Source organism: Simochromis diagramma, unplaced genomic scaffold (assembly GCF_900408965.1).
Source record: "Simochromis diagramma unplaced genomic scaffold, fSimDia1.1 OVJJ01000802.1, whole genome shotgun sequence".
NCBI classification, from domain to species: domain Eukaryota; kingdom Metazoa; phylum Chordata; class Actinopteri; order Cichliformes; family Cichlidae; genus Simochromis; species Simochromis diagramma.
Genome location: NW_024387492.1, coordinates 16,209,574 through 16,232,134, shown reverse-complemented (window position 1 = coordinate 16,232,134; position 22,561 = coordinate 16,209,574). Strand labels below are relative to the sequence as shown.

At 39.3% G+C, this 22,561-nt stretch overlaps 1 protein-coding gene across 3 annotated transcripts; it reads right to left on the bottom strand.

Moving 5' to 3' along the window:
- Window positions 1-217: 217 nt before the first annotated feature.
- Window positions 218-6,014, bottom strand: katnbl1 (katanin p80 subunit B-like 1). Of its 3 annotated transcripts, none has more exons than XM_040018314.1 (10): window positions 5,834-6,014; window positions 5,163-5,287; window positions 4,987-5,024; window positions 3,989-4,253; window positions 3,744-3,859; window positions 3,597-3,647; window positions 3,106-3,195; window positions 2,722-2,826; window positions 1,240-1,333; window positions 218-663 (listed from the first exon to the last, which is right to left on the bottom strand). In XM_040018314.1, exons 2-10 carry the CDS (start codon window positions 5,274-5,276, stop codon window positions 631-633), a joined length of 906 nt encoding a protein of 301 aa, XP_039874248.1. In that variant the 5' UTR covers window positions 5,277-5,287; window positions 5,834-6,014; the 3' UTR covers window positions 218-630. The 3 variants fall into 3 exon arrangements, with proteins under 3 accessions (XP_039874248.1, XP_039874247.1, XP_039874249.1); XM_040018313.1 differs by having other exon boundaries at window positions 5,163-5,290; window positions 5,834-6,013; XM_040018315.1 differs by lacking the exons at window positions 4,987-5,024; window positions 5,834-6,014 and having other exon boundaries at window positions 5,163-5,277.
- Window positions 6,015-22,561: the final 16,547 nt, after the last annotated feature.

Sequence of the window (22,561 nt, the reverse complement as noted above, 5' to 3'; positions counted from 1 at the left end):
GTCTTATTTCTGCTGCAGTTTAACAGGACATCATCCCAGTACCATTTGATAATCTGGAGACAAAAAACAAACAATAAAATTGCATTTTTAATTTATTTAAAAGATGATTAAAAGAATCACTTGTTTTTACATTTTACATTACACAGTCAAATGTCAAAGGAAGAGGAAAAACGAAAAAACAAGAAAAACAAGCTCTAATAACTTAAGACTGTTGCAGATTCAAGTTCCTTCTTCCGGAGAACTCAAGATGCAAAACATCAACAACATCCACAAGTGCATCTGCATTCCATGAAAGAGTGGTGTAGTGAAAGACAAAGACCTTGGCACTTCATAGAGCGAAATTACACCCAGTCTCATGGAGGTCCACTAAACATGCCCCTCAAAAAAGACAATCCACTTCAATGTGAAGCAGTCATTTGCTGTCCAGGAAGGCTCTCTTCACCCTCCCTTCAGAGGTTCCAGCTCAAACGTGAGGGAAGTGTTTGAATTGTCAAGTTCAGTCCCAGTTAAGAGGTTTGAGTTTGAAGTAGCAAAAGTAACTGGTCTATTTCTCTTGCACCATTATCAGTTCGAAACATAGCCATGATTGACTGTAGTGGTCACATCCCAAGAGTGCTACATTGACAACTGTCAGGGCAGCTGCGACAGATAAGCCTCGATGCCCTGCAACACAAAGCAGAGATAGCACATGAGAAGTCGTCAGAGCTAGTAAATGCAGATAAACTGGATCACTCAACACTATTAATTTGATGCTGATTTGACATTTCAGCTGCTACAAACATGTAAAAATTAGTGAATGCATTTCCTTTTAAAAGATTTAATAAAACAAATCTTTTGTGGTTTCATTTTCTTCTCCTCCCACTATAAAACAGGATGTGAAGACTGAAAAAAGATCAACCACAAAAGCTTATGGTGGATCTGTGTCTTTTCTTTTTAGGATGGGAGTGGTTGGCTGAATCCACCCAAGATCAACAGAAGGTGGAATAACAGCAGGAGCACCTGTGGAGCCTGAAAACAGTTCTGGAACAGAAATATCAGTGTGACAAAACACTCATTTCTAAAAACGTTAATGCAGCTCTATTATATATTTTCTATTTACTTCTAACAAGAAATCAATGTGGTGCTTTAGTATAAACGATCCATACAAAACAGTAGCGGTCTTCACTCTGACCTATATCACGATGGAAAAAAAAAAAAAAAATCCCTTATGAGGGATGGAACAGTCGTAATGTTTCTCACCTTTGCCAGCTCTCCTGTAGTTCCTGGAACCAAACATAATCGGGTTCCTTCCTTCCACAAGTCCTTTAGCCGCTGCTTCATGACTTCCATGTTCCTACAATAAACACACAAACATTACTGATGGCAATGACTGATAATGATATATAACCTTAATTAGCTATAGTTATTATTCATTCATCACATGACTGTAATTATTTGATTATTTATTTATTATTTTCTCACATTCTGTATATTTGCATTATACCTATATTGGTATTATATTAATGTCCTGTGCATATTGATGATATCTGATTTCTGGTTAGAGGTTAACTGCATTTGGTGCCTTAAACTTGAACTTGTAAAATGACAATAAAGTTTAATCTAATCAAATCTGATTTAATTACTGATCCAATACATGGAAAGTGCAAAAGAGATGCAATCTTGGCACAGTCTTCGTGGAAATGTTTAAGGATACCATTAGGGCTGTGCGATATGACCAAAATCTCATATCCTGATATAAGTCATCTATCGTCCCGATAATGAGCCGTGTACCTGGAGTCGAGTGTTTTAACGATGTATGAAACTATACATTTTTAGACATAAGTTTTAACAGCCGCCGTTTTCTTTGTATTTATTACACGGCGTGCTGCGGGGAAAAGCCTGTTCTAACGTTTGAGTCTAAGGTTTATTTTTTTAGCACCTGGCGGCTCTTTTTTACTTCTCATCTGTAAATACTCTGCATACTTTTTCACGTGATTCAGTTTATTTTGAAAAGTCTCAACAGGATCTTGAGCTTTATTGTGAAAGGCTTATGTGGAAAATAATAAAAGCGGACACACGATGGTTTTACCGTCGTTGTTGCTAACGACAACGCATAAAAGCAGGCACTCATCCGTCCATAGTGTGGTTATATAAAATATAAGAGAAAGAGAGAACTTTAAGAAATGAATGTAGCCACTACAGTGACCATCAAAACGGTGAAAAAAAAAAAATTGCCGTAAACACTTTATTTTGCGACACCACAAAACAAACGATAGCGTAAATTGAAACGATAGATGGTTTTAATATCGTCATCCGATATATATCGTTATATCAAACAGCCCTAAATACCATCATCTTTTTGTTTTTAAACTGCCTATGATCCAGCATAAGGGCGTGGCTGCCTGGATGACAAATGTTTAGAAAATTAAAGCAAGCAACAGGATGTTTCCTGTGACAACACAGGCAACTAGCATGCCCGAATTCAGCAGATTATATTCATAAGATCGACACAAAAGTGAATAACTAAAAACATTTACTGGATTTCAAATATGCATCTTAAAAATTTAATATCTGTTGGTTTTATCCCCATGCATTCTTTTTTTCTTTAAATTGATCCAACTTTCCAAGATTTATTTAGAATTACTCACCAGATAGTGAAAACTAGAAAAATAATATGATTTTAAACATCTACACTGAAACTCTGGAGGCTGCATTAGGTTTATTAAAGCATACAGGGCTCACCTGTCTTCTGCACAACTGTCCTGCAGTCTTTTTTCAGTTCTAGAAAGTTCTGGCCACCATTTCCTGATGACGGATTGAACCCAGTGTAAACCCACAGTTATCTGTCTGTCAGAAAAAAAAAACAGTTGAATCCAAAATGTTATTACATATGAGATTTAAAGGTCAAAGGAATTTCTCGACTCCTTCAAGAGGCTTTAGCTGCTCTCTCCTCTGTTCATTATCTATTTATCAGACAAGCTTAAACTTCCCGGAGGAGAACACAATCATCTTTAGGTTTATAAACAACAAATCTAACTGCTTTAAACTCAGCACACCTTCATATAATGATCAAGAAGAAAAAAAAAAGAAAAAAGATAAACATTATTAGAATGAAATGCCACTTACTCTTCATATTTACTGGTGAGGATCATTTTGACTTGGGGCATGAGGTCAACACAGCAGCCAAGTGACAAACATGGTGCTTCTGTTTGAAGGCTGATGAGAGAGGAGATAACACAAGTTCAAATGAGGTGATCATCAGCAATCAGGCATGAAGAAGAAAAATAAGAAAAATGGCCAACATGTCCACCGCAGAACAACAGAAAAATCTAACAAGCTGTCAGAGCTGCACGAGGTTTGGTTTTCTCTAGGCCACCATGCTTCAACACCTCCATATAGGTATCATGGTGCGACTATGCATGCTTGTATACTGCAATTTCAGAATTGTTACCAAAACATGACTATTTCCTGCTTTACAAATTATTGTCTTACAAACTGTACAATCTTTGTAAATTAACAGCTGACTGGACGAATGTGCAGCACGGTCACTGGAGGTAAAGCTGAAACACTAAAAGCTAAAATGTAAATAAACAAACAAAAAAAATAACATTACTTACTTGTTTGTTAAGACAGGTAAGCAGTCAAGCAGCACACCTGTGTCTTGAATTCTGGGAAACCACAAACATGTGATGTGAAGATGACAAATTGTGAGTAATTACAGAATAAACACAACCATCAACCAACAGTAGCCACAAGTGTTTTACCTTATTAGGTAGGCCACTAATTCACTTGCACTTTTTCGCCATAGTGTTAGGGCTACTTTAAGTCGAAGACTTCTTCCAAAAAGAACCTGGGTCATAGCTTCATGGTCCTTTGATAGCTATGTATAGACAAACAATGAAAAAAAAAAAATGGAACTCAGTGTTTTCAGTGTTGCAGTTTTCAATCAACAAGCCTTCATATTTCATATGAAATAAAAACAATCAGTGGCTCGAGCTCTGTTTCTCACCTCAGCAAAATCACTGTACTTGGAGCTGGCCCCCGCCATCTTGGAGGCCTCTGCAGAGTTCACCGGAAATCCACAGCCCCGGACATCATCGGAGCAGGTCAGCTCATTTTCCTTGTTGGCCATGCCGGGGTCACATAAACGGCCTACATCTGATGATCTGCGGTGCAGCTTTACGCCCACCTCCGCCAATCCACAACTCTTTCTTTTGCAAGATGTCGCCTGCTTCACTTTTCCTGGACTGTGTACTCTGTAATGCACCTGAAATCTGCCAAATGGAGAAGTTGAGATTGGCCAGATGCAAAGCAGTCACAGGTTAAAAAACAACAACACATAAATACAAATTAAAGCCACCATGATAACGGTTAATGGTAAATGAAAGGTGCTTTAATGGTTCAGTGACTGGTTGTACATCCACACTAACATGTTTTTTATGTTGACATTTGTTAATTTTAAGACCCCTAAACATCAAGACTTTGTTTCTGCCCCTCCAGTCAACATCATTTCCCAGACACCTATGTTTGCTTCATTATCAGTCATAATTATGAAGCCAAAATATCACAGCCACTCTCACATACGTTCTATGATTTCGTGCTTTTCATGTGTATCTTTTCCATGGCGTCATACAGTGACGGCTCCCAGTAGCCTTCTAATATGTTGCTGTATTTGCTTTGCGACAGCTCCCTATTGTCACTGATCCAAGCAAACAAAAAAAAAATCTCTGGTCTTACTATTTGCTTTTGCTTTTCCTTCTTCAATATATTTTCAAAAAACAACTAACCCACTGCTTCTTAATTACACCAGTACACAGACCCAGTGTGGGTGAGTGGTTAAGGTAATGTGTTTACAGAGGGTTTAGTACAAAAGGAAATTTTACTTTCATATTAAAACAGCTTAAAAACAAAAAACATATTAGTGTGGATGCAAGGATGATCTGTGGGAAACAGGCAGTGAGTGATCATAATTTGATGAACCCCCTCAGATGTGGATCAGAGACTCACCTGTCTTTATCTAATTCTTCCTTATTAATAATATCCACCTAAAACAAAAGGATAGGGGATGAGGCCACTACTGCTACAATGCCACTGAACTGTACTTCACAGTCACCAGGATTTAAAAGACACATGGGCAGCTGTTTACACAATTAGTCATAGTATTTCCCATTATATCCTTATACCTGCTTCATATTCTTCTCAGCAGAACTAGGCACGCTGGGTCGCAGAAAGCCATTGGAGTTTTTGTGGTTGACCTTCGGGACTGCTCGTTGCCAAACATGCTTACCAGCTGCCATAATAAGGAACACTGCTGGAGAAACAAATTGGAAAATAATTAAGAGGCTAAGGAGCCAAAAGCCAGGACTATGTTGTGGCACAACTATGAATAGGCCAGCTAAAAGTCAAGAGCATACGCTCCCAGATGTAACAGTTTGACTCAAATTAGCTCAGTGAAACAAGATAAACTAAACCAAAATGCTCAATTTTAGTTGCAAAGGCGTTAGCTCCCGTTAGCTCGTATGGCTGAACGTCGCAAAAACATAATATGCTGTAAAAGTTAGGGCTGTAAGTTTGCTGCTTTGCAAGTGTCAAAATAAACGATGACAAAAGAGGTGTAAAGTTGCATTTCGTGACGCCTCCCATTAAAATAAATGTCTATAATCTCATTGTAATGTCTAGGTTAGCTTTAACTGTTAGCATTTAGCTCAACTCACAAGACAACACGGGAGACGTAGAAAGCAACAAGCTGGGCCGCTAGTGCGAGCTAGCTAGCTGGTTAGCCTTGTGAACGTATGTCTTTGTTAAAGATAAAGTTGTCACTTTTAACATGTACACCCCGGAGTTAAATACCAACCGATTCATTTTGTGAGATGTTACGATCGCTCCTCAGATGTGTAAAATCCAAAACGTGAAAAACTGGTTAAACACTAAAGCAACTCCCTCTATGCACGATCGCAAGCGTTTCACAGTTTTACCATTCAAATGAATACACCGCCGGTGAGTGAGGATTGTGGGATTGATTTTGGCAAAGAAAAGCTGCAGTTTTAGCGACGACTGCCGGACATTACAACACAAATTTGTGCTGTGGCGCCACCTGGTGTCAAATAGTGTGATACAAGAATGCAGTCTTGCAGAAGCTGAAATCTTACACCACTAACTGTGAAGTACATATACTTCTTTTTAAATTATTTCCATCCTTAATGAGGATAAATTTAGAAAAAAAAAATCAATGTAAATTTAAAAAAAAAGAGCTTATAATTAGTATACTGTTGTTGGGTTTACGTTACATTTTAACCATCACAATGGAAAGGGAAAAAAACCTGAATAAATGTGGCATTTTTCCATCTTTACTCAAACCTAAAATCCAAAAATACTTAACTTGACGTCCCCAGACCTGTGTAGAAAGGCTGGAACCACTCATGACATTAAGAAAAATATATTTTCTTGAAAAACTGGAGAAATTAGCAAGTTCATTTCAAGTTTTACACTTTGCAAAACTTATTTAATTAGATTTTACCTGTATTTACCTGTGTAGCATGTACATTCCTGAAAGCGCCCAGGCTCTCACAAACAAATGTGAATCAACACAAGCACTGCTTTAGTTTAGTAAAAGTAAATGCATACATACTGTAAAAACTATAACAGTCTCTAAGACTGTAATTTTCCTTAAAATTATGCCAAAAGTGTAACTTCCAACATGGCAGCCAGGATGATGGCCCAAAGCCCAGTTGAAATAACACAATTGGTATCTCCTCATTGTATGGACTGCGTGTGCGCTATATTTAGTGAAAGGTGGGTTATAACCATTCTACTATATGTTTAAGCCATGGTTCTATCGGCGAGTCAAAGCCTAACTTTATTTATACAGTACACATTTTCCTTATGAACCGAGTTTTATTTGCGACCATGCACTCAATCATTTTCCACTCCATTGATTAAAAACAGATGACTTTTCTGAGGTGTTTTGATGGCCATGATTAGAAATGTATTACTTTCTTGCTTTCTGTCATTTATGAGAAATGCAGTTGAACCTGTTATCCATTTTTGCATAGTTGCAAATTGTTGCAAATTGTTGCAACTATGCAACAATTTGTTTTTCTGCAGATGTCACTACATTATACATTGTGATTAGCAAGCCAAAGTAAAAGAAAAAAAGTGGCTATAAAAACAGGAAGAAGAGAGGAGAGAAGGATGAGTATACACCACTTTGGATTATATGACTGTTGTCACTGACTTTGCTGATGAAGTTCTGATTGCTGAGCAGTTTGTCTTTGTGTTTTGTTAAAGGATTGGAACACTATCACCACTTATATGTTAAAAATATGCATTCATACTGTAGTCCATTTGTTATATATCTAAAAGCTGGTCCACTGGAAATTGTGATTGAATTCTATAACTGAAAGTGCTTGTTTGTTATGATGAACTCATCCAGTCAGTCTGTTTGGACCTGTGGTTAAAGGGCTTCTCTCATTTGTTCCATGGTTACAGACATTACATTTGCCTTTATGTTATTTCGCAAAGCTCAGTCTGTTAACCATAACTTAACCTTACACTTCTTGTTAGTTTTAGTTGCTGTTGATGTAAGGTTGCTTCTAGTTAGTTCCCTTTTGTGTTCCTTTGTGTCCCAGTCTCATCTGTGTTCATCCTTCATCTTTCTGTGCTCCCTGGTCCTTCTGCGTCCCTCCCCCATGTCAAGTCAATCGTGATTACCCATTCTGTTGTGTCTTCCTGTTTTATTTTGCTAACTGTAGTTCTGTGTCTTGTGTTTTGTTTACTTCCCCTCCCTCCTTATGTCTGTAGTTTCCAGCCACTCTGTCAGGTCTCTGTTTCCCTCTGTTCATTGTTGCCGTGCCCCGTCTGTTTGTGCATTACACAATTGATTTCATGCTCCGTCCTTTGAGAACTACAATTGGGTCTGCCACACAGCCATCACATGACAAATAGGTGCTGCACACAGGCTATTCTCTGTGTTTTTTGCTTAAGATTCCTTTCACAGTATGCCTCATTTTAGGCTGAGCGAATGCTTGGTTCTTCTGTTATTTTAATAATTTTAAAAACAGGGAAAGTTTCCTGGCACATGCCGGCTGCACTGAAACTCAATGAAAATGCCAAGAAATACAAAACAATTTGAAGTGATTGAAAAATTTATGTCTTGATGGAGAGGTAATTTTCTTGGAATTGTACTGTCTACATAGGCTCTGAATGGTCATTGAAAAGGTGAATGAAAATAAAAAACAATGCAAATAACTCACTATGGCTGGTGCTGTCAACCACTCAGGCTCCACTCAACTCCTCTTGCAGTGGCAGTGGAAACAACATGCTCCACAATTACAAGGAAAAGGTGTAAAAGACTGGAAAATCTCTAGAAGGTATAATAGGTTTGTGAAATGTGTAGAATGCATGCCAGCGCACACTGAAAAACCTGCAATGGTCCAAGAGTCTGCTAAACCATATTTTGCCCAGACAGCCACAAAAATTAAAATGCCTGGTGGCTGTAATGGTTGATCATGTCTAGGAATCAAAGCGCAGCTGCATGTACCAACCCAAACATACCAAATCTTGGAAATGTTTTGGTTTGTTTTCATTTTTGAGAGAAACCGAAATGAATGTTCTGTTAATGGACATGAACAGCCTCCAAATAAAATGTTCCCGTTGTCTGACAAAGGCTTTAAGTAAATTTAGGCAAATCTCTGGTAAATTTCTTATACACTTGTAGTCTAAAAGATTCAAATCCTCTTTAGGTATCCAACAAAAGCTGTCAATATTCAAAACAATAGTGCTTTTACAGGCATGAGAAAAGAGACTAAGAACTGGATCAGATGTGTTGTTTTGACAGTTTTCAGACTGAATGCTAGCTTAAAGCGTTGGCTGAATGTAGCATTTGTGCTGCTTTATGCTGACTCTTGTTTGTCTTCTTTTAAATAACCCTGCAAACCTTTGTGGCCCCACATGGCCTCTGACTTTTGCCCGAGGCAAAAGTAAATGGCACAGTAACAAGTCTGAGCTTTAAAACGGAAGGATTTGCATTTGGTGGATTTGCATTAAATCTTCGGAAACTTTTAGGGTCTTACTAGCAGGGAGAAAAGCTCCTTCAAGTATCGACCCATTGTCTTGTCACATTTGATTCTTATCAAATAAGTATCAACGTAGGCAAAAGCTGGAGATAATTCTCTAGTTTGCAGTGAATATGTAGCTGTCTGTGCTATTGCATCCACGCCATATAAATTACACAATGGTGGTGCTGTAACATAAGAGCAGGGCAGTCTTGTGAGCAGATGTTAGCTATTAAAGAGACCATTGTCTCAGTATGAAACCAATTATCATGCAGATGTTTTAGCTTAAAGACAAGGCTGATTTGATTATTGTAACTGAGCATCACCAGTAATGCAATTTAAGCCTTAACAAGTTAGGGAGGCATTCTTTCTTTGATTATTTGAGTGAATAAAATGTTATGTAGAAGCAAAAACAATAAAATTTGCAGACTTACGATATATCCTAATGTTCATATTCAGAACATTAGTCATACACCAACATCCATTTGAAACCAATTATTTATACATTAATCCACATTTCTCAAAAAAAACACCCTGAACTAAATTATTTACAGCAGCTTCACTCCATGAATCTGTTCATTTAAATCATTTTTTACACTGTGAAGGTTTATGAATTGTATAGGATCCGTCCACAGAGAGAACTTGAAAAGCCACAAGCTGTGTTCGTTTCTGTCCTCCGGGCCTTACTGTAAACATCATTTTGGAAAAATGAGTTCGAGATAAACATGTAGCACTAAATCAGATTTTCTCAAACAAAAGTAACCACCCACAAAGGCAGTAAGAGTATTATGAGATTTACATTAGCAAGGAGAGATTTACATGACAAGGGTTTCTCCAGACAAATCAGACTGCTTGTTAGAGTCTGTGGGTGTTAGAAATTTAAGCTGGAATTTGTCTGAAGTGCAGAAAAATACCCTTCATATTTGTGAAAGGCTAAATCTCTCTTAGCAGGATGTGCTTATTGCTAAGAAGGAGGCTTGCAATAGCGGAAATCTTTGCAGTTAGACACAAATGGGACTACACGGGGAGACTCTGGCTCAAATGCATTCCTGGGCATCAATTAATGCCCTTTTGTGAAAAGCTGCTGGATTTGTCTTTTACACAGATGGTGTCCTTGTGCAGTAGAGTGTGGCACACCAGGTTATGGCATTAGTTAAATGGGCTTGTAACTCCCAACTTCTTAATTTTCAAAGTGAAGGATTACTGTTATGATGAAGTATATTTTACTCTAAACCCCACCACTTGTCCTACACCTAACCAAGACGTTTTAAACGCCAAAAAAATCTAAGCAGCAAATGGAACCAAAAGTAAATTCTGAGTAAAATCAAACAAATCGGTAAATGAAATAAGCGACAAAATAAAAAGCTTTCAACTGGATGTAAATCTTGGTTTCCTTTCTGGTGAAAGGCTCTAAACAAAAATGAAATCTCTTGGCCGGAAAGGCATCGACTGTGGCTGAATTGTTGTTCTAATGATGACAGTGTTTGTCTGTCTGTGAATCACTTTGACCGAGACTGAAATAATAAATAACCTGATATCCATGAACTTTGGTTCATGTATCCATGCTGCCAAGAGGATGAATGCTAATAAATTTTAGATTAATAGTGGTGTATCTCCTATCTTTTTCTCCAATGTCATCAAGTGGTTAACATGTTTGGTTTTTGAATGAAACATCTCTCCAGGACTGGATAAACATGCTGACATTTTATACTCAGCCTTCTCACATTAGCATTTGCCTCCTCAGGTAGCTTCAAAGCACCATAAGGCTGCACAATGGGTTAAAACCCAGGTGGGGTTTTCTATACAGACTTTGCATGTTCTCCTAGTGCAGGGTTAGTATTATTGTTTGCTTTAATCTGTAGTAAGAATCAAGACATAATTCATTAATGCCTCAATTATATTGGCCTAAAGACCAGTCAGTGACCTCCTGGTAACTTCTGGCCTCTATGGAAAAATGTGAATTCCCTGAGTGGTTGGTAAGTGGTTGCTGGCAACCATTAGAGGAATTGTGTTGCAATGAGCAATGCTGTGCTGGACCAAAAACGTCTTTGCAATTGTTTTGGTTGCTAGCAGGTTGCCACGGTCGGTAGTTTGATACTGATTTGTCTGAAAACACTTGCAAACTAATAACTAACACAACAACCAGTCATCAGCCAGGAGGTCACTGACCACTGACCAGTTTCTAGACCTGTGTGGCTGAGGCCTACTGGCACTACTCTTCTTTGCACTGTAAGGGGACGGATAGGCTGGAACAAAAAATTTGCATAATATCCAATGTCTAGCCACGTTTATCTGTTTTACATTCAAATATCAGGTTAAACTATGTAAACTATGGCCTGCGATAAGAGCGAGATGTGATATTGTCTAAACAGGGAGATATAGTGGATATTTTTAGACAGTTTCCTTGAGACATTTATAGAATGTTGCACTTGTCTTTTGCATGAAAAGCTGATTTGCTTCTTGCTGGAGACATAGGTCACACCATGCTTTTTCACTGCACGTGTCCTAATTTTTTTCATTAAGAGGAAGAGCTGGAAGAGGAAGAATTGAAAACTGGAAGTGTCAGTTTCAGAAATGGTCAGACAGCCTCTTTGAAAACATACACAATTATCTATGAGCAATCAAAGTCACTTTAAAGCATACTAAAAAGTAACAGTGAAAGTCTGCAAAGTAATCTGTTGTTATCTTATTTTGTCAAGTGAGAAAGAGGCCATGCTACTGAATACACTACTCCACAAAAGCCCTCAGATCAGGGAATGAAAAAACTCTGGCTGCTGGCCTTGAATTTACTTGTAGCCATCAGAGCTTAATGTTAGTAACTGTGTTCAGGTTATGTAAGATTGTTTTGAGAGGTGCTTCACACACAGCATCTCTGTTCTCACAGCAGCTCTTTGCCCCAATGAAGAGTTCAGGGTCCCCATCCACAAACCACATCAAAATGATGCCTGAGATGTCAGGAATGGAGTGATGGTGGTAATTTCTACATTTTTGTCACATGATTCAGTGACAGATTCCCCGGACAAAGTTTACGAATGTCTCAGGCAAAGCTCTCAGTGCTCTGACTCATCAGTGAAGGGGTGACGTTCCCAGGAGAATTCTAATAGCCCCTCAAACAAATAAAATACAATCTCAGATGCTCTTCCTTATAAGTCTATATTTACACCATCCTCAAATCTACTTCTTAGGTAGTGAAAGAGCATATTTAGAGAGATAGAAAGAGACACGCTGATGTCATTTTTACTTCATTATTAAAGCAATGATACCTAATTTGGTGTGGGACTGTTTCATCCTTATTCATGGACTTCATAGAATAGCACTTTTTCAATTCCAATTTTATCTTTCAAATTTTAAAGATGAATACTTAAAAAAAGCCTTTAATCTACAAAAAAATAAAAATAAATATAAAACATTCGAGTTGTTCTACATAAATGTTTGTAGAAAACGCCCCAAACCTTTGTGGTTTCCATTCTGCTCCTCAATCACTGGCTCTCTCAAGGTTTCTACCAAAACACATGCATCAAGTGTCTCAGTTTCTAAACATCCATAGGAGGCAAAAAAGCACAAGTTGCATGTTTATTTTACGGTATAAGAATAAGTCATCATGCAGCTTGTCTGGATTTGTTTTCTGCCAAGTTTGTTTGCAATTTTAGGCTTCAGTGCTGATTTATTTGAGCCTTTAGTCTGCAGGGGAGGTACGTTTGGATGAGTGGCTGAGTTGGGACATAGGTTGCAGATCTCCATGTAGGTGGCCCTTTACAGCAAACAGATGCCCAGGGTATTAGCTCTGTCATCTGTTGAGAGCTCATTCCAGCACTAGATGGCAGTGCGTGTCTGTAACTGCAGGACATCTGGGTGGGTGTCTTGACAGAGAAGGTTTGCTGCCAGCTACGGTGAGATCAGATCATTCAGTCCACCTCACATGGTCTCACAAAGATTTTTTGCACAGTCACAGGACTGCCAAAGTCTGTTCCACTGAAGCCACAACGATTATGCAAAGAAAGTCACTGAGTGCACAGAATGAAAGAAGACGCTCACATCATAAGACATACTGTAGAAAAGGTGGCCTGATGTTCTGTCTCACATGATTTATTAGGCTTTAAGATGCCTTTTCTGGGGTTTACACCCCAACAGGTGGTGTTTTTAAAAATAGAAAAGCTTTTGCCTGAAAATTTTTTATGCAACCATAAGTGTTTTTTTGCAGGGGATTTCGATAGATCAGAGTCAGATTTCATTCATCTGAGCTACCTAGGTGGGAAAACCTGGGTGTAGTGAAGTGTTTGTTCATTCATCTGACTCCATATGATCAAAAGAAACATTTAATTCTACATTCTCATTGCTCACTCTTACTATGTACACACTGTGCACTGTAATTATGTTGCTGAATATCAAGTGCTTTTAAAGTGTACACCCACATGGGTGTTATTTAAGGCTGAGATTAGTGTCAGGATGACATTTGGGGGAGCTATGAAAAGAATTTAATGAATTTAACAAACACTAAGCACTTATAAGAATAGCTGAGCGCCATGTGGCTTGTGCACATGCTGTCCACATAAATTGAGTGCAGGTGAAGCTGGCTCCGAAAGCAAATCACTTCCTATGTGCTCCCATGTTAAAAAGTCAAACTTTAGAGCAGAAATAAACACATATTAAGCCTAAAAGTTAGGTAAAGATAAGGTGACAGGTGAGTGCTGACACAGTCTGGTAGGCCTCAGCTAATTCAAATCACTAAACTGGACTTTGAGAGTTTTTTTTTTGGTGTCAGTACTTTTTCAAGCAGTTTTAATGCAGTAATATAATAATAAAATAATAATAATAATAATACTGTGGTTTGTTGACTGGTTGCACCAGCATGCTATTCTTTTTTGGTGAGCAAAAATTAATGTTATTCTATTCATCCACTTATCCTTTTCAGGGTCGCGGGGCACTGGAGCCAATCCCAGCTGTCATAGGGTAAGAAGCAGGGTACAGCCTGGAAAGGGCACCAGTCTAACACACAGAGACAGATTCACACAATTTAGATTGTTGCCCATAGGAGACTCCTCCTGAGGGAGGAAGCCAGAGTACCTGGGGAAAACCCACGCAAACACGAGGAGAACATGCAAACCCCAGCCTGGTGGTGGAATTGAACTCTCAACCTTCTTGCTAAATATGCGGCAACAGTGCTAACCACCGTGCCACCGCACTGCCACAAACAGATGCCCATATTTAGCATTATTCACCTAATTATCATCTGTGCATCTGTGAAGCAAACACAGTCTATGGTAACAGCTGTCACTACCTTTACTGTATCGCTCCACCGTCTTTCCCCAAATATGTTTAGTTCTGTTTCTTTCTGACCAAAATGTCAAATCTGAGCGCTCAAAACAACAAGCCATAAACTCTGGTGGATGTCATGATGGTTACTGCTTTCTTTTGTGTAAAGAGTTTTTAGAAAATGATGTCTTAACACTCTCACTCCCATCAGAGTCATGTCTAGAACTGGATGTTCAGCATCATTTTAATTTTAAACCTTCCACATGTTTGCAAAGAGAAAGTACGATATAATTTAAAGGTTATTCAGAAGATTTATTTTTATAAATCTGTGTTTACATGTTGGCTTTGTTTAATTTAACCAAACTATTTCTTCTGCCAAACTGAAACAGAAAAAAAAAACATGCATAAAAGAAGCTATTGTGTGTGTAGTTGTGGAAGAATATGTGTGAAGCTCGGTCCTCTCTGGCACAGCTGGCTGCCGGCAGAGCCCGCGGGCACACCACTGCAACCCCCTCTGGCCTCTGCTCCGTAGCTGCGGGGTGACCTCTCGTTTGGGGCTCTACTCAGCTCTTCCCAGGAGGGTGGCACGGTTCCCCCCCCTTTGGTGGTCCTCCTCGGGTCCTTGTACTCTGGGGCCTCTGGATATCTGGGGCCTGGATCTCCTCCATACCTGCTTCATACCCTGGTGGACGGGGCTATGGCTCCCCACACTCCCTAGCAGATCGTTACATGGAGAAACCTTTGGAATACAAGCATGCTGATCCACACAGGTATGCACAGGTTCACAGACGCGGACTACACCTTTCTTGGCTGCTGCCTCAAAGTACATTGTGCGCTGTCTATCTTGCGTGCTGCACAATATCGTTTATTATTTAGTATCTACTGTTACCTACTGCTAGCTAGTTTATTGTGATGGTGCTGTTTTTTTTTTATTATGTTGCTCTTTGTTGTTTGCTTTCTCTTCTGTTTTTTTTTCTCCATACAGGTGATCCAGGTGTTTTGTTTGTTTGTTTTTTTTCTTTCTTCTCCCCCTTCTCACCGTCTCTTCTCCCCTTTGGTTTTCTTTCTCTCCCTCTCTTTCTTTCATTCTCTCTCCCTGTCCTATCCCCCAGTCATGTCTGTCCCGTTTGTAGCAACCGAAAATAAAATAAATTCATAATTATAATAAAGGTCAATCAAATGGACCAATATGGCAAGGCCATGATGATCCACTTGGTAAAATAAATCCGCTTGGCATCTTTCTTGGCCTTAAGACAACAATTCTGATGGCTAAAGATCCAAACGGGACAAAAAAAAAAGAATATGTGTGAAAGTGTGAAAAGAGTGAAAAGACATTCATCAGGCACGTGCAAGATTTCCTTAAGGTGCGGATGTCTGCCATTACCATTTACAACAAGGTCAAAGGGCAGTGTTTTCAGTCCTTTTCACATTTGACCTTTGACATTGAGTTATCACTCATCTTTTTTACCTAACACATTGGCTACTTTTAATGTATCCATTCCACTGTATCTGCTTATTAATCTAGTAGCTCCTGAGTGCTGCTGGGGAATATAATATAATCAAATGCCTTGATTAGGAACAATAACCCTTAGATTCAGTATGTGAAACACAGTCCTGGCCAATAAAAATACACTTGTGTACCTTCATGCCATGTGCACAGACCAAATGATGATAAAGTGCCCCCACACTTGAAGGCTAAAAACACATTCCGTAGGATGCGCGGACCATATGGTTGCACTGAGGTTCTATTTATATTTGTTCAGCCAGAAATGTATAGGTTGATTTTGTGAGATGTATATTTTGGCTTGAGGTTTTGTTCTCAGCTTTGGTTATTCAAAGCACAGACCATGAAATTACATGAACTGTATCTGCTGTGACTCTCAGATGGATCACAGTAAGTCATACAGTCATGATAAAAAAAACAAAAACTGTAATGCTGTGATATCAATAATGTAGTGATACCATGTGCCATATAGCACACACAACAATGAAATGAGCCCAGACACATCTCAGACTTAGAGCAGGGTGTCAGGCTCTGATGGCAATTACATAAAAAAGGAAACTGCATCAACAACCTCCAACAAAGCACCGTACTTTACAAACTGTGAAAGAAAACTGCTTCTGGTGAAGGTGGAAACAAAGCGCTTATTTCACCACACAAAAACACACCTTACCCCTTGCTGGATAAGCAAGGGTCACGGGGGAATGAAGGTCTTTCATAGGTCTTATTAGCCCATGATAGCATCCACTACTTTCATTGGAGAAAATACTTAAATTGCACATAATATGCCCTGTTAGTACAGTAAAGTAATTCAAACTTCAGTATGGTTCCCAACTACTAGCCTGAGAGGTAACAGTAGAGACGGCCTTCACTTTAAATTCATTACATGTTCTTGATACTTTGCATTAACTTTACACACATACAGATGTTTGAATTAACAACCTGCTTTCACTGGGATGAACCACTAGCCTTAAGCTCTAAAGGTAGCAGGAAAAAGTGGTCTTATTGCCACTTAGCTTCCCGTTTTTGTTTCCCCCAGCTTGCTAACCTACAGGCCAAAGAAGAAGGCATGCAAGGGTGGCCGTTTACAGGAGGTTAGCTGTCTAATTCCCAGAATTCAGGAGTTAAGTCCCTATTCCACACAGCTATATACAGCTCACTTTGTATATGGGTGAATAGAAATGACTACCATCCCCTGAAAGAGAGATTTGCTCCAATGACTACACCAAAACAGTCTTTAATTTTAAATATAGGGCAGCAAGAGGGTGTTGGACTGTGAAGCTGATGCTCAGTGTTACTTTGGGAGTCAGGATTTTGCTTTCTGAATGTGTGTGCGGATATATGAATTCATGCACGCATCCAACCATGCATATAATATAAACAAACTTAAATATAGCAGTAAATTGGTGGGAAAATACACAGAATTACAAATAGAGTACTCAGAAAATGTTGAACACTGTACCTAAACAGTGATCGACAGTACATAACAGTAGTTAGCATCATATATTGTATCGTTACCTAATAGTAGAGTAAGGTGTCATTTCAGGTAACAGCAGGTAGACTGTTTTGTAGCATTTTGCTGACAGGTTTTTTAATATCTATGTTGCTTTCTAAAAAGAGATCATCCATAGCAATTGGCGGCCCTAAGTTAATAGCATCTTTTTCTTCAGATGTCAGGAAAGCTCAAAGCTCATTGATTTTAGAACGCTCATTAAAAAGTCATTTAAATTGTCACAACCCAGTGGCGCCTCTCCTCCTGTCTTGTAGGCCTTCCTAGGAGCTAAAATGGGTGATAGGGGAGAATGTTAACTAATGGAGTTCATTTGGGTCTTCCAGCCTGACCGAAAAAGCTTACTAATGTGCTCACATTCTCTCATTCATTCAACTTTCATTCACTGTTTTTTATTTATATAATATCCCTATTAGAGCTATAGAGAGCTCAGGCCAGTGCTTTGCTTGAATGTATTGAGCCATATTTAAAAATTTTGTTATGATCTTTAATTTGTACCAAGTTTATTTTGTAATTTACGATATTAGATATTAATTAATCCTGATTTTGTGAATCCAGTTTTTTTTTTTTGCTGTTGTTCTAAAGCACAGGTGTCAAACTCCAGCCCTTGAGGGCCGGTGTCCTGCAGGTTTTGAATGTGTCCTTGACCCAACACAGCTGATTCAAATGGCTAAATGACCTCCTCAACATGTCTTGTAGTTCTCCAGAGGCCTGGAAATGAACTACTCATTTGATTCAGGTGTGTTCACCCAGGGTGTTATCTAAAACCTGCAGGACACCGGCCCTCGAGGCCTGGACTTCGACACCCCTGTTCTAAAGTGTACCTAGCTGTTGTGAAGTGGTGTGTGTAGTTGGGCCAGCATGTATAGATTTTTTAATACTGATTGGCATTAAAGCTGCCTCCTAAAAGGCCCGAGTCAGAAACTGTATGTGCTGCAGAAGCAGCGAAGACTTCGTTGGCTTAGTTTTATTACATTATAAATCCAAGTTCTTAAATTTGATTGAATTCAATATTGCTTGTCCGTGTCCTTGTGGGTGTGCGATATTAAAGAAGCTTGAGTAAGCTGACAAGTAGACTGCCGTTATATGACTTGAACAAATAATCAAGGCAACTCATGAGTAATTTCACTGAGTAAAAAATTATTCAACCACGGAGACAAGAACAGAAGACGGCCACACACAAGTTTCTCAAAATTTCACCGCTGACAAAAATAAATGACTGTAAATGTGAGAGCAAAACGAAACAGTTACCGAGTTTATTCTTTTTTGCGTGTCTCACGATGGAAGCCCGTGAGGCGTTATATAATTTCCTTGCATATAACAGTCTTTATTTTTTGAGTGTGGAGGTCTGCAAAAGCAATAAAGAAGATTCATGTCTGAGTGGCTTTAGAGGTTTTAAGCAGAGGCTGGTACTGTCAGAGGTCTCACCTCCACGAAACACTACACTCACTGCTTGTGGTCTGAGTGTGTATGTGTGCACATGCCTGTGTGTGCATGTGCATGCACACGCTTGCCTCACAAAACACATACACTATTTGAAATAAATTTCCATTTGGCATTTTTCTGGAGTCCTCCCACTGGTGGTACGTGCCTCGCCTGACAACTTCACTGGGTCTCTGGAGAAAGTTACCATCTGCACGTTCATGTACTAGTCTCTTTGGCTTGGTTAATTTCAAGTTGGAGGAGTATTTAAAAGACTGACGTCCAAAACTGATATCCTGTGAGAGTCAACAACCAATCCCTCAACTCTTCGGCCTCATGGAAAATCACTTCACAACACAACACACATGTGCATGTCATAGCCAGTTCAAGCATTTCTAATCAGTTTACTTTACTGCTAAGGAGCAAGACGCTGTTTGGAGAATACACGCAGGAATGTTTGAATACAGTAATTTGATAATGCATCCTTGTGTAGGTTCTCATCTTACGATAAACAGTGGATTCTTTTAAGAACATCAACAATATCAGAGTGGAATACACAAGCAAGGTCATCGCACTCGACATTGGTTTCCATTTAATCACTATAGCTCCCATTTCTGTATGTGTGTTGAATGCTTGGAAAAAAACTTAAACCTAACAGTAGCTTGCAATTAACGCCACTGTAAGATCATTGCTGATGACATATTTTGTAACATAATCGAAACATTTTGTCAAACAAGATTTAGCCACAGTGTTCCGTCAGACTGTGAAGTCAACCTTAGCTGCAGTCCCGGCAGATCAGGTGATGTTAAAGCCAGCACATGTCACCTGAGACCCCTATATGCTTCCAGTTGACAAATCTAATATTGGGGGTTTGCAGACATGTGAACATTAACCATGTGAGGTTATTTTCTGCCATTCTATGACAATCGTGGTGACAATGTATTCTCAAATGAATAAGACCTCAGTCACACAGGCTTAGAGACTGGTCTGTGACTAACTGGCAACCACTGTTTGTGAGGGAAAAATCTGTATTTCCTGACCGGTTGTGAGTGTTTGCTTGAAGTTGTTGGGAAAATAATTGATAGAAGGCCCAGTCAGACAGGCTGACAGACTGGTCAGTACCCCCGGCAAGCCCCCTGTGTAAAGGGAAAAATGTGTGTTTGCACTGGAAAAAAACCCTTTGAGATTGGTTTGGTTGCTAGCTTATTTCTGTAGTCATAGTTTGAATGGAAGTGATGGACTTGACTACCGGTACTGGCTGGATACTCTCTGAGCTGAAGCGACACTGAAAAGCGGGTCACAAACCAAAAGATGGAGACTGTTTGACTTCAAAGTAAAAGTTATGCCCTTTGAACCATGTTGGCTGTGCAGTTGGCACAAGTTGAACTATCTCCATTTCTGGATTGCTTTATCAAGTTGTATCTCCACTAGGCTAGTGGTTAACAATTATAGATAAATATGAAAAACTATAGGCAACTGTGGCAATCTGCTCGCAAGCAAAGTATTCACTAGGACCACTGCCACTGCCAACCATGTGTATGCCCATGGTACTTTCTGAAACTACTCTCAATATGGCAGACGGCAGTTGTGCAACCTCATTAGGGAAGTAACCCCTCAATTCTTCATACGTATCATGTCTGTCTGTGAAAGGGAAAGGATCCAAAACAGAAGACTGTGGAAAGCAGGGGTGCTGTAGCAACTCTGCAACACTTTAAACGCTACTCCTCTCCTTATTTTTGTTCAAAATGAGCAATTTAGGAATTTGTGCAGGACAATCCCAGCAGTGGTTTGAGCATCAGGTGGTCGTATTGAACTAGTCTACATAGGATTGCTGCCATTTGATTGCCTGACTAGATATTTGTGTTAACAAGCAGTTGAATAGGTACGCCTAATGAAGTGGCCATTAAGTGTACACAGTCCTTAAGTGGCTCTAATGGGTATAAAAGAGGAAGTCAAGCACTATACATAACAAGTGGCTGGTTCAACAAAACTTTAGCAGTTCATTTTTTCTTTCAAACCTTTAATTGGGACTGTTTCAGTTACTAAACCATTACTAAAATGGAAAGTCATTGTATCTATATAATGATACTTCCTGAAAACAAACCCAGTTTAAACTTAATGGCCTGTTTACTCTTGCACTTTTACAGAAATGTGAAAAGTTTAGTTATTTTCAATAGTGTTTCAGCTATGTGTTTGTTGTAGCAAATTTCCTTCCACAGGACATAAACTGAACTGCAGTTAACCTGTTGCATATTATCCATTTGTCATTAAAGACTCCAAAATCAGTTTGATGGATGACAGCCCACGAACATTCCTCCATCATCCGTCCTCTCCTGCTCGGTACTGGACTCTCACCAATGTACCATCCAGCCATGCTGGACTGCAACAAGATTTCCACTGCTCTCTCACTCAACCTTCAATTCTCAAAGAGGGCTAATTGGACACACCTGGGAAAAGCACGAATCACGGGCCACTTCACCAAAAAAATATCTGACTACAATTTAAATCAAAAGGCAGAGATAAAGGGAGTAAATGGCTAAGGGGAGAGGGGGCACACTCAGCAAATACAACTATCAGAACACGCTACAACTTCCCATGCAGAGCTAAACAGCTCTGTCAATGAGCCACAAGAAAGTATCAGGAACAGACTGTGACTTCTGCTGGATGGCGTGTCAAGCCATGAGAGTGTCTGGATGAGAAGTCTTTTAAAATGTGTGGGCTGACACTTTGCCCTCCGAAGCTGAGCAGGTCGCCTGCACATTGCCCTAGTCTAACTCTGCGTGCTGTCACCACCAGCTACTGGTCAGATGACGGCCCAGCCAATGACTTGGAACTGAAAACGTAGCAACATGCTTGACATATGTGAGAAACCTGCCTGTGGCTCTCTGTGGTGCTGGAATAACACTCTGCAGGGCAACACATGAAAAAGAAAAAAAAAAGCACTCACAGTCACGTTCTGAACAGCATGCCAGGCATTCGGCCCCATAGTTTGGAAAGGTCAGCTGAGAGAAGTGGTAAATGTTGCTGCTCTTTAAACTGTCTGCTGGAGCGTCTTTAACTAATGATAGGGCACAGAGTTAGAATACCTCTTATAGACTAATACCTACAGTGCACTAGATTTGATTTGATTTGATTTGATTTGATTGGGTGACAGTGGATTCCATTCACACTGCACACACTAGAGACTCATAATATAAGTGATAAACACTTTCATATGCACAAGGTTAAAATGACACCAGGCCCCATTCCACTAAGCCTAAATTATGGTTTGTGGCAAACACTGGCAGTCTTCTGCTGCATCAGTGCGAGCTATGCTTTTCAGAGTTTTACACTAGTCCAAGCACGTGTTTCAAACCGGCAGCCACTAAAAGAAATAACTGCTTTGACTAAGATGGAAAAAAAGAAGAGTGAAGCAAAACTATTATAAACGATCCTAGGCATCTTTCTTCCACTCTAAGCTGGTGGCATTCAGTCTCTGAGTTGGGAAATTTACACAAGGTCAGAAAATAAATCTAAAAGAACACAAGAAATGTCAGAAAATAAACATTTGTTACATAAAGTGTTCTCAACTGAATACATTTAAATATGGAGGCTGCAGCAAAGCACACAACCAAACCACAATTTGTAATGTACTCACATTCACAGAGCACTCTTTCCTGTCATTAACTTTTTGCAAAAATTTGACTTTGCCTTGCACTTGGTGATGTAAGCCGCTTGATTTTAAAAGTGATGGAAACACATGAAATCAATGATTTGGATGAGTGAAAGAATACTTTTGGCAATATAGTGTAACTTGAGCTGCTGAGTTCAAGTTCAACCAGAAATCTTACAATGTCTGCCAAA